Genomic DNA, 12247 nt, shown 5'->3' on the forward strand with positions numbered 1-12247 from the left:
ACAAACTAGCCGGGAAGCGGCAGACCGATTCAGTGCTTCAGTAGTTGCGGATAGCGACACCGCGTGTTGGAATGCAACTTTCATCTTTTTGCGGGGAATTCACTACTGTCTGTACTTGGAGCTGTGTATTTTATTCACTTGTCGCTTGTATTCTAGATATATTTGGGGCTCAATGGACCTGACCGAGGAAGAACTCGAAGAAATCTTTAATGATGTAAGTAATAACTTTACTAACTGAAGATACTAATGATCTCATGTTCCAAATGGTACGAGTGGAAACAGACAGAATCAGGGAGTACCGGTATAGATACTCTACATTCCCTTTGTTATTTCCAGAGGTGGTCAAAGTAGTCACCGTCGCTACTCAAGTAGAAGTGATGGTTCACAAGTAAGTAGGTATACTAGGCTAAATTTTGCCTACAAATCTGAAAACTGTCAAGTAGAAGTAGTCTAAAATCATAACTACTTAATAAGTAGTATGAGTAGGTAAAATCTACTTCAAGCAATTCAAAAAGTATAAGTACTTCGTTACTGACCACCTCTGGTTATTTCAAACTGGGCTTATAATCACTTGTCTCATTTTCTTCAGACTGAAGAGGATTTAGTAGGATCTCCAGACAAAGCAGGATGTTCGGACACTCACACCGTAGAGATATTGGTTTCGGATGTTAATTGTGAAAAATTATTGGACACTGGATTATGCACTTTAGGAATACCGATGAAAAAGGAAACCAACATTTACAAAGACATGCTGAGGGATATTAAACAAACTGTATCACTCGAAAATAAAAAAAAAATGATGCTGTCATATTCCGCTCTCATGCAGAAAACGTACATTTGCTTGGAATTAGCGGAAAGTCAAATCAAGCAGGTGCTCAAGCTGGTTGTGCCCAGAGCAATAAAAGAAGCTACTGACTGGGGAGTTTCAAAATATAAGAAAGTAGTAGTAACCGACGACGACCTGAAAGTTATCAAATATATATCTGGTGCGATATTGAAGTGGGCTGTGAAGAAGTTCTCAGGAGAATGGAGAGAATGGTGCGAAAAGCAGGTGTCAAAGAATCCTCTACCAACAGAATTTGTGCATAAAAACAGAGGTGGACTCATATGTCCTAATGACAGGTTCTTCTATCTAATGAAAGAAGTTGAAATTTATTTTCAAAAACAAAAAAACTCGCGGTTCATCGACATCAGAAACATACTGGCAAATGTAAATATCTCATTACATTACCCACATTGTGATATGACCCTCATCAAAATACTCATTTCAAAATTTTTAAGAATTAGAACATATACATACTGCCGAGCTGCGACGAGAAATTACCATGATTACAAGAAATATAAATCTAAAAATTCTAAATCACTACGCGATAACATCCGAGGTTAAATGCCTGCATGCAGCTCATTAGTTTGTTCTGATACTGTATAGATCCTTATTACTACCGAAGTTACAATATGGTAAGCCTATCCATGAATAGCTCATTGGCGGTGCAGAACTTGAATACGGATTTCAAACATGTGTTCATACATACGGATTTCAAACATGTGTTCATACAAACGTATATTTATGTGACTAATACTAATGCATTGTTGCACGTTATTTACAAATTACACATTATTGCGTCGCAATTTGGTTTGGTATCTAACTCTGTTAAAGTTAGTATGAACGTACTCTCGAAAGCTATATTTGGTTAGCTACCTTATTCATTTACAGTTTTACTTTTTGATAGAAAGAAAATTAGATAGCATATCCTGCAGAGCCTACGACATGAAAAAAGCCTGGACTAGGAATGGATCTGGTAAATACTGCTGTTTACCAGGCTGCAAAAGTTCTTGGCGAAATGGGATTCACCAGTATCAAGTCCCCAATCAAGATGGCCATTTGAATTCGCAGAGAGAAGAATGGGTATCACATTTTCATCAGGTTAACAACTGAGAATGTTTATCCTCCACTAGTTTTAGTAAAGATTCATAACTAAGAAAAAGTTAGCAATATCATATATTTTTTTCATCAATCAACCCTAAACTGAAGTCAAGTTACTTTCTTGGCACCACCAATGACAATTTAGAATAGTTTGGTATCTACTGTTGCAAAAAATACATAGATGGCCTCCAAAAACCGAGTATCATTTCATTTCAGCAATTACTGAAATATAGGGACGATTCAGAGTTCCGTCATCGTCTGAAGACAAGGAAAGTGTTCATTTGCGAAAAACATTTTGCTTCTGGAGATATACTGGTTACCAGCAAGCGATCCCGGATAAAAATTGGAGCTCTGCCGATCGAAAATCTTCCGATAAAATCACACGAATCCACTTCAAATCCTGCCAGAAGAACAATCTTTAAACATCCATGTCCAATTTCCTCCCCAATTGCTAAGAGTTATGGTTCTATCGATGATCTTTACACTGATTTTGATTCGCATCCCAATTCAAATTGGAGAGCCCACAGAATTGATGAAACCCGACTGCATTTGACATACTTCAAAGACCCCGACGTTCATGCTTGTCCATACATGAGTCTCTTGATTAGGCATCAATCTTCCGCATTTGAACTTTCTTTGGCCATTCAAGGAGTATATGCATCAGGGTACTCCCATCTTCTTACATTGGAATTTTCACTACAAAAGCTGCTTCGGGATTTAACAAAGTTGAATGCTTGTGAAGGTTATGTAGATCCGAACGTCGAGGATAACCTCTGGAACATACGACACATCACTACAAAAGAGGGAGGAGAGTTAGTTGAAAAATCAAGGTCAGATAAATTTATAGCCAAAATATTACAAATATAAAATTCTGAGAAGCATAAGCACAGAGCATCGAGGTAGATTTTAAAGTTGATGGTTATCAACAGCGAAGCATATACTTGATCAAAATGATGATATTGTTGACGCTTAAACAGGTATTATAGCAAAGAATGTGAAGTTGTCATCACCAAAGGAGGTTCTGCTTGTGCAGAATGCATGAAGTTGCATGTTAAAATTGATGAGAGCCAAAGGAAGAAATATCGTAGGCTATCCAAATTGCAGGAGGTGCCCCTAAAGCAAGCCAAGACGGCCAGTCGAGAGAGACTAGAGCAATCATGGTCTGCATCACAAGCACGGTCAGTCGAAACATTGAATGCATGTTACTTACTATAATGGACTAAAAGAAGTATATTTAGACTGTGATATGATTAGCTAAGGATAAGCTAACAAATTACGACATTCGAATTGTGTTAAAATTTATATTCTAAATTTTATGCAGTATTTCTAATCTCGAGTCACTGCTGGAGGCCAAGGGTGTTACATTAGGCCAAGGAATGGCTAATTTTGTGGAGGAAATCGCGATTACTGACGGTTTCTTAAAGGAATGGTGGGAGACCCAGCTAGCTTTGCAGGCTCAAAAGTCCAAATTTCAAAGAAGATTTCCACCGTCAGTAGTACGGTAAATATAAAGTGGCCTCACTGTTTGAGACCAATGAGATAAATATTTTTCATTGTAGATATTGCTTAAACTTGTATGCAAAATCACCAGCAGCATACAGGCTTATTCGGAAAATTTTGACTTTGCCTTCACCCCGGACATTGAACACTAACAGAAACAAAGACTTTGGAACATGTGGGTACGGCTTTCAAACTAAGGCGGCAGAAATTACTAGAGATGCGGCTATGAAAGTCTCCAAACAATGTGATAAATATGTTGTACTGGCCTTGGATGAGATGACGATAAAAGGTTTGGATTATTGACACCACATTATCATTGTTTCACATTACTTACCTCATCTTTCAGAGGAGCTTATATACCAATCTTCGACAAATTCGATAATAGGACTGGTTGATTATGAGAATGAAGTTTACACAGGATTGTCGAAATCTTCTGATAAAATGGCAACTCACGTCCTTGCTGCATATATGCGAGGTTCGGGAATTCTGTAATTAAGAGGATATAGTTTAATACTTTCACGTCGTGTACTAAAATCCAGGAATAACCAATAAAGACCTAGATGGAGTCATTGCCTGTTACCCGACAGCTGGGATAGATTCGTCGGATCTCTTTTTTCTGTTGGTAGATCTTCTGGTCGAGGTTCAACTTCGGACCAGTTGCATTATTCAAGGAATTGTTTGTAAGTCTGGTTCAATTTACTTTCTCCAAGTGCCATTTCGGTAGCAGAAGTCGAGCATATTTTCAATTTTTCCATCACAGTATACTTGTTTACACAAGCAATTAAGATGACTTGATTAACTTTTGTTCAGTCGATGGACTCTCAGCGAATAGATCTGTGATGGCTTTGCTCGGAGAATATAACAATGATCAGGTTCCATATCGGATGAAAAATCCAATCGACACAAAAAGGTGCATGTGCTGCTGCTTCTGGCTTAATTCTATTTACTAAACAAATTTGAAACACAGGTATATATATTTTATACCTGACCCACCACATCTAGTAAAAACCTGCAGCAACAACCTATTCAACTCCAAAAAAAGTCTATGGAACATGGGCCCAATTTATAAAGAACCGATCACTGAGATGATACGGGTATAATTTATTCGCTAATATCATATTACTGGCACTTCCTATATTTCCATATTTGACTAACAGGCAGACATATCAAGAGGAGACCTTCGGATCTATCCTCAGTTGACTGAGGCTCATGCATCTCCGAATGCATGGGAAAAAATGAATGTGCGCATTGCCGCTCAAACATTATCTTCAACTGTAGGTGCGTATTATTGTGAATGAAGTTTGCCACTAAATCTGATATTAGCCTATCGGTACCTGCTGTTTTCAGGCTTAGCCGTACAAAGCAGAGGATATGAGGCGTTGGGAAAATTTCTGATCATGATTGATACTTGGTTCGATTGTATGAATACTGGGTATCAGGGTAAAAAGTTCAAAGAGTCGAGAAAACCATTCGAAAGTATCAACGACCCACGATTAAACTGGCTATCGACAGAATTCTTGGGGTATTTCGATAGCTGGGAAGTGAATGCCCAAAATCTTCAATTGGAAGGCGATGTGGATCGGTCAAAAATGATTCTCAGTGATGCGACCAGAAACGGTTTACGCATTGCCACAAAATCGATCATTGAAATCATCAAAACAACCCTAAACGACGGAGCAGACTTTGTTATGACGAGGAAACTTAATCAGGACACTTTGGAGGCATATTTTGGCATGCAAAGAGAACGTGGTGCAAGAACAAGCAATCCAACCGTTCGTCAATTCTCCACCAATATGCTAAACTTAGCTGTCTTGAAACAGCCTATCCAGGCACCAACAAGTTCCAGCGTGAAATTGTGACTACACCGTAACATTTTTCGAATGCTCTTTTCAATTAGTTCCTGTTAGTTCAGTTCAGTTTATTAAGAATATTGATCATTTCAAAACCCATCAAGCCTGCGACACCCGTACATTGAAAAGATGGGAAGGTATACAGTTCTTCTATTGTTTACTATGACGCAATTGGAAACCACATTACATAATTATTACTTACATCATCAATTTTTTTTCGAGTTCTTCCTCAGTTAGATCCATTATGCGAGCAAAAGTAATGATTAGGCACACAGCTCCAACCTCTCCAAGCAGTACATGCTGTAGAAAGATGAAAGTTGCATTCCAACACGCGGTGTCGCTATCCGCAACTACTGAAGCACTGAATCGGTCTGCCGCTTCCCGGCTAGTTTGTAAAGGCTATGATTGCACCGACAAGATAGCGTGGTTAAGCGTCCGGCTTCTTGATCGGTAGGTCGTGGGTTCGATTCCCGGCCGGGTCAGACCAAAGACCTGATTAGTAACACTGGTATCCATGGCTTCCCTGCTTGGCGGTCATGCATTACTGGGATAGCATGGAGGGGTGGTGTATGGATTCGAAAGCCGTAACTTAGGCTATATCTGCACTTCCTTGTCCAGCGGCATATGCACATCATGCACTCATGGTATGCATATGCGCAGATCGTGTGTATGTGTATCATGAGTCGGTGTATATGCCGCAAAAACAAGGACAAAAATAAACTACGTCCTTTCCTTCCTAAATGTGAAAGGTCTCGAGAGCGCCATTTCAGGTAAAAACGACTCAAAATTACAACGCCATTAGGTGTCACCATTGTCCCGCTCAGTTTCGACGTTTGGTATTCGCATGCGAGATTTCACCTGAGTTGGATATTTTACTGCAATTTTCGACAGCGATAGACACCAGCAACTATGAGTAAAGCGCATCCCCCAGAGTTGAAGAAATTCATGGACAAACGTCTGCAGTTGCGGTTGAACGGCGGAAGAAATGTGACTGGTGTTTTGCGCGGATTCGACCCGTTTATGAACTTGGTGGTGGACGACGGCATCGAAAAACGCAAAGACGGCTCTACCGCGCCGGTAGGAATGGTCGTTGTTCGTGGCAATTCAATCCTGATGATTGAAGCTTTGGAACGAATACAATGACGGCGGTATATTCCATGTTGTGGATCATCAATGTTCTTCGAACAGTTCAAGAGACTCGTATATTGATGATGCTAAGACAAATGACAATAATGCTGCTACGGGTTGTGCTTCTTTTTTATGAATCAATAAACACTCCCTTTCATGATTTCTATGTAATATGTAAAGCGGGCATGCATGATTCGTTTCAATTGGATTGAGATTAAGGCCTGCGAAATTACAGGGGATCACTGTCAACGTACATGGGTATTTAACAGGGCAGGGTTGTAGTGACTCGAGTCCGATTCTGAAATTGCCGTGTTGCGCAGGCAAGAGGCCATAGATTCTACTTTCTGCACACAGGTGTGATACTGAGAAATACCTTGTCACACCAAATGTATATTGCGCTAAACGTACTGCGATTCCGACCCAGACTCTGATCGACCATTTTAAATTTCATTGACTCAATTCTAGCTAGTCAAGTTATTGGACTTGGAAACTGACTTAAGCTCGATAGTGTACAGTGAACTCTGGACGCTTTCACTCAAACAAGACCCTCTACTTCCTGACTTGTTGATTGAAGTTGAAATGACTCGACTTGACTACAGTCAAAATCACTAAATTAGGATTGACTTGGTTACATTATGGTATTCAGTCACATAGCCTACCACACTTGTGCTAAGGATATAATCTGGTCCAATCACCAGGGTCCTCGACCAAAATTGACCAGGCCCGGGATGTGCAGCGATAAGCTGCAATTCAAACTATAAAGTGGAAAAGAAATAATATTCAATAACAAATCTATGTTTATTGATAAGGCAACTGGTCATCTTCAATCGTCATCAATGAGAATATCATGAAACAGTTGCGAAGACATGGAACCATGATGAAGAATTTCAACCCAATATAAAAATAAACTATATAGCAAAACTATGAACACACTTATATGAAACTGATGTAGCAGCCTAAAATGAAACGAGAACTAGGGCCGGGCAAAATCGAGCAGCTGAATGATGCGATCCCGAATCGAGTGAGACTTCAAGTAAAATAGTGTGATGTCACAACAGCAGGGATGAGGTGTAACTTTTTATGCGACCACAAAGAATATAATGCCAGGTCTACATCATACTAAAGATTATTGAGTATTTTTCGACCACACCATTTCATTGCACTTTGTGACAATGATATGGGTCAATGACGGCTTCACAAATGTGTAACATTCAACGCATTTTACATGCTGCGATACAACCAACCGAGGCGTCAAGGCTTCCACTATCGAAACTATAATTTCCATTGATAAATGAACTCTTAGTGGGAAGGATCGTATCATTTCGTAATCTAAACACTCATCTCACTACTCGATATGAATCATTAGAATGAATACTCCATTCAGATTCGAGTACTAACATCCGACACAATTCTATTTTTTCACAGACAGCAATTGCTTCCGTTGCGTTTCCAAAAGTCCCTCGAGATGGTCGGCGCGTTTCACCGCCGCTTCGTACTGCTCTTTTATCGCGCCGATCGCATCCTCTTTCTTTACGATCGCGGCCCGCACTCTTTTGTGCACCTCTGACAATTCTTCCTCTTTTTCCTTGTTAACGCGATCCAGCTCCAACCTTTGCCTCGCGCGCATTTGCGCGATTTCGTTTTTCATTCTTTTGTTCTCCTCCTCTATATGTACCAACCTTTCCGCAAATTCCTCCCTTATAATATCGCTTACGTTACCCCTTTCCTGCACCAGCTTTTCTTTAATTTTTTTGACATCCACAATCTCTTGGTCCTTCTGCGCGACTGCGCTTTTTAGCATCATATTCTCGGCCTCCACGTCAGAGTATTGCACTTTGAGATTGTTGTATTTCTCTTGCGTTTGTCGTTCGAGAATCTCGATTTCCTTGAGTTCAGACTCGTATTTCTCGCGGATTCTCTTGATTCTGTTCTCTGACGTTTTTTCCACTTGTTCGCGTTGCACCCTCGTGTCTTTTTCGAGCTGATCAATTACAGTTTCGATCTCAATGTCGCGATCCCTCCTTACAGCATCCTTTAATTCACGTTCTTTTTGCAGTATGTACGCCTCTTGCTTTTTCATGTAAGTTTCCTGCCAAGCTTGCTTCTCCAGCACTAACCTCTCTTTTAAAGTCTCCACTTCCATCTGATGCCGTCTTTCCGCTTCTAACGCGCTTTTTTTGTATTCGTCGGTCAAAGCAGATGTCGCTAGACTATTTTGATTTTGCAACTGTTCCTTTAATTTGTCCACATCAGCCCGTTGCCTAGCCGCTTGTTCGTTAATCCTTTCTTTTTCATCAGCCACCTCAGCGTACAACCTTCTTCTCTGTTGCTGTAACGCCATTTCTTCTTGTTCTAGCTGTTTTTCGTAACGTTGCCGCGCCATTTCGCGTTCCCGATTGCAAGCCGCTTCCTTTTCCATCTCTAGATGTTCTCTCAATTCTTCAGTCTGTCGTATATACCGTTGACCGGCCCTCTCGTCCGATTGTAACAGCTCTGCTTCGTGGATAGCTTTGATTTTTTTCACTTCTTGCTTGTGCCTGGCGATAAGTTTCTGGATTTCCGGTTCCAGGCCTTTCACCGTCATTTCCTTGATAGTACGTGTTTTTTCGTCAATCCATTTTTCTCTGCGTAGCTTTTCGGCCGCCGCGTAGATTTCTTTTTGCTTTTTCGATTCGACCGCGTGAGTCTCTTGCAGCTCCCTGATTTTTTTCTTATATTTATTTTCGGAATCCTTCATCTCAATAACGACACGTTCGCATTTTTCGTTCAACGTTTTCTTATCGTCGATTAACTGATCGATAAAAGACAAATGTCTTTTGATTGTGGCTTCGTATTGCTCTTTCTGCATTCGCAATCTTTGATTCAATTCCTTGTCTTGATCCTGGACTTGACGCAGAGACAACTCGCGGTGTTGCTGTAAAGCTTTTTTGAGCATGTCCACACTTTTGGTCTTTTCGTCGACTTCCAGTCTTAGCTGCAGTAACTCGGAGGTCACGTTCGAGGCTACCTTTTCAGCCTCTGCCATTTCCGCTATCTTTTCAGACTCCGCCACAGTTTCCGTTTGATTTACACCATCAGAAACCTTACTAACCTCAGATTTCGCGGCTTCATATTCTTGATCGCGTTTCTCGGCTTTATCCAAAAAATCCATTAAATTGCTGAGTTTCGCTTTCGTCAAGATTACGTCTGAATTAGAAGCCGCATTATCTCCGGCCCCGCTCAAAGCGCTTTTCGTATTTGAAACAACGCTCTGATGGTCGCTTTGCATCTCGTCAATCCATGACAATTTTTCATCAAACTTACTACCGACGGGTTTCACAAGTTGCTCCGGTTCCGCCTCTAATTGCTGTATGGTTTCGAGTAAACTTTCCAACAATCCTTGACTTTGCGACGTGCTGATTCCTGTTGATTCGCACTGTATGTCTTCCGGAATACTTTCCATCGAGCTTACTGATTTTGTTTGTGTTTTTTCCGTATCGGTTTTGGTTTGCTGGAATAAGTTATCGATTTTTTCCTCCACTTCTCTGACAGCGTCTGCTTCCGAGACATTCAATGATTTATCCGGTTGTTCTGGCTGCTTTGGTTTTGCGGGTATTTTTTTCTTGCTACGCTTTTCCGTTACTTTAGCCATTTCTTTCTCCACTATCGATTTATACTCTCTTTCTTGCAACTCTCTGCTTTTCGACAATTCCGCAATCGCTTTCCTTCTCTCCTCTCTCTCTCGTTCCTTTCTCTTTCTCCTCCTCTCTTCTTCGCTACGTTGACGCGTCCTTTGCTTGTCCTCGTTCATGCTGCTTTCCACTTCCGTCTTCTTTTGTTGCATGAGTCTCTTCAAGGCGGCTTGGCTGGATTTTTTGCGTTGCGAGTGACGTCGGTACCATTTCTGTATTTTGACCGCAGACTTTTCCCTTTCTTCCAAAATATTTCCTGCAGGGATAAGCAAAGGTGTTCAGTAATCAAGTACTTGCAGTTTTTCGGACTACTCGGTTATGTGTTGAATTGATTATAGACCACTTCCTCCTCTAATTAACAAAACTATATACCGTTCAAACTTTGGATTCTGTAAAGTAGTAAGTAGTTTTGAGATATGTTTGCATCACTCTTATAAGTAAAATAACCCTTGATTCTCGGTAAATGAATATATTTTCGAAAAGTGCACCAATCTGCAGTAGGCCTATCATTAGTATGGCTGAACAAAATCAATACCTGAGTGATTTGATTCTGAAGAGAGTAGGCCTACCGTATTTGATTTTCGCTCATCAGATCATACGGATGATATGGAAAGTTCAAATGTGTTATCTTTTCCAAAGAATCCTCAAAGAACATAATTCCGGTTCGGCATCGCAATAAAGATAATTCAGTACTATATCGACCATGCCTATTTTATTGCACTTTGTGACAATGCTGTGGGTTAATCAAGACTCACGATATGTCATAAGATACAGACACATATAAGTCATCTACCTGATTCGTATGCTGCGATACGGCTGTTTGAGGGGGATAAATTGTGAGTTGGTGAGCGTGCGCAGACTCGTCAAAAATCAGAGGCAACATTGCTCGTACCCATAAAACGGTCCAAGCCACTGTTTTATGTTAAAGGGCCATTCTCTCAATATGATACTGTCTTAAATTTGAGCATCAATCATGAAAAACATTCTTCAACAAGTCACCTAATTCGAACTGCAGCTAAATAATTTCAGTCTGTCAGTCGTGGAGATGCATTTTGGGATTTTCAACATAGGACTTTTGACATTGCCTTGGTAATCGCTGCTTGTGCTCGTAGGGGAGGAGAAATTTACGGCGTTACTATCATCATCATTTCAAATAAATTTCACCAAATCTAAACACCACATGATTGCGATAAAATGAAGAGATAGGAACTTATTTCGAAACTACTTTGATCACCTCTGGAAATATGCAATGTTTGACAGTTAGATGCAGAACTTTACCTTTTGTAGAATTAGAGTGAATGTGGTACGGTTTCTTTGTCTTCATATGGTTTTCATCGGAATATTGTGTCGCTGATGACTTTCGCGCATTGGTTGGATCTTCAAGAATCTGTTTTGTTTGTGCAGATGGATCTTTACTTTTTGTTGAATGAGAGTTCGGAAGCGCTGTATTTTCCTTCTTCATTTTGCTCTTAGAAGCTACAGTGTATTGCTCAGACCGACTGACAGGCATGTGCGTTGATTTAAACCCTTGTCTGACAGAGTCAATATCAGAATATGATGATCTATTCGATCCAGCAGCTGTGCTGATCTGGCGTCTCGACGGAGATTCAAACAAGGCTAAATAGTCAGTAGAGCTATGAGTATTAGCTCGCCGAGGTGATGACCTATATTCGCCAGTCTTCTCGAAAGAGGGAGCCAAACCGCCTTTAGATCTTCTCTCTCCATTCTGTGAGTTCAACGACGAAGCATTGGCAGAGCGAATTCGGCGCGAGTCACCAGCAGAAGTACGAGATCGTGCCGACAAACTGCGCGAACCTTGTTGGATAGGTGATATAGACTTTCCTGTCAAGCTGAGTTCGGACATCTTCACATAACTGCAAAAGATACAGCGTTACTCACATAATTGATCCTATTCAATTCAAAATAATGAATTTCTACAGCCGACTTTTGAAATAGAATACGAAAGATGGGCATCGTTCACGAATCAGGCTTGTACAAACTACCATACTAGTTAACTGACAGTCAACTAACTACAGCTTTTATGAGTAGTTCTTGTTCTAGTTTCAGATTTTCAAAACTGAGCAGTCCCAGTTGCGCATTAAAAAAAAAGTTTTGAATAGGGGCTAACTAGAAAACATGTGTTGGCGTTTGACGTGAATCGTGATACCGTTGTG

The 12247-nt window shown here is 40.5% G+C and overlaps 3 protein-coding genes across 3 annotated transcripts; 2 read left to right on the forward strand and 1 right to left on the reverse strand.

Annotated features, from left to right (window-relative positions):
- The first annotated feature begins 66 nt into the window (after positions 1-66).
- LOC145445462 (uncharacterized) lies at positions 67-5484 on the forward strand. The gene is made up of 2 exons (XM_080323652.1): positions 67-214; positions 590-5484. The coding sequence occupies exons 1-2, from the start codon at positions 173-175 to the stop codon at positions 1385-1387; spliced, it is 840 nt and encodes a 279-aa protein (XP_080179778.1). The 5' UTR covers positions 67-172; the 3' UTR covers positions 1388-5484.
- A 602-nt stretch (positions 5485-6086) lies between these two features.
- Positions 6087-6562, forward strand: LOC145445472 (small nuclear ribonucleoprotein G-like). Its single transcript, XM_080323666.1, has one exon. The coding sequence runs from the start codon at positions 6184-6186 to the stop codon at positions 6415-6417; it is 234 nt and encodes a 77-aa protein (XP_080179792.1). The 5' UTR covers positions 6087-6183; the 3' UTR covers positions 6418-6562.
- Positions 6563-7794: 1232 nt separating this feature from the next.
- Positions 7795-12104, reverse strand: LOC145445448 (centrosomal protein of 131 kDa-like). Its single transcript, XM_080323637.1, has 2 exons — positions 11352-12104; positions 7795-10329 (listed from the first exon to the last, which is right to left on the reverse strand). The coding sequence occupies exons 1-2, from the start codon at positions 11935-11937 to the stop codon at positions 7814-7816; spliced, it is 3102 nt and encodes a 1033-aa protein (XP_080179763.1). The 5' UTR covers positions 11938-12104; the 3' UTR covers positions 7795-7813.
- Positions 12105-12247: the final 143 nt, after the last annotated feature.

Source organism: Botryllus schlosseri, chromosome 8 (genome assembly GCF_051294905.1).
Source record: "Botryllus schlosseri isolate E-star chromosome 8, Bs_hap1, whole genome shotgun sequence".
Taxonomy (NCBI): domain Eukaryota; kingdom Metazoa; phylum Chordata; class Ascidiacea; order Stolidobranchia; family Styelidae; genus Botryllus; species Botryllus schlosseri.

Excerpts from the sequence above, each read along its gene's own strand:
- LOC145445472 (XM_080323666.1), top strand. The coding sequence starts at position 6,184 with ATGAGTAAAGCGCATCCCCCAGAGTTGAAGAAATTCATGGACAAACGT.
- LOC145445462 (XM_080323652.1), top strand. The coding sequence starts at position 173 with ATGGACCTGACCGAGGAAGAACTCGAAGAAATCTTTAATGAT. Across the intron at positions 215-589 it reads TCGAAGAAATCTTTAATGAT|ACTGAAGAGGATTTAGTAGG; the intron begins GTAAGTAATAAC and ends CATTTTCTTCAG.
- LOC145445448 (XM_080323637.1), bottom strand. The coding sequence starts at position 11,937 with ATGTCCGAACTCAGCTTGACAGGAAAGTCTATATCACCTATCCAACAA. Across the intron at positions 10,330-11,351 it reads TCACTCTAATTCTACAAAAG|GAAATATTTTGGAAGAAAGG; the intron begins GTAAAGTTCTGC and ends TTATCCCTGCAG.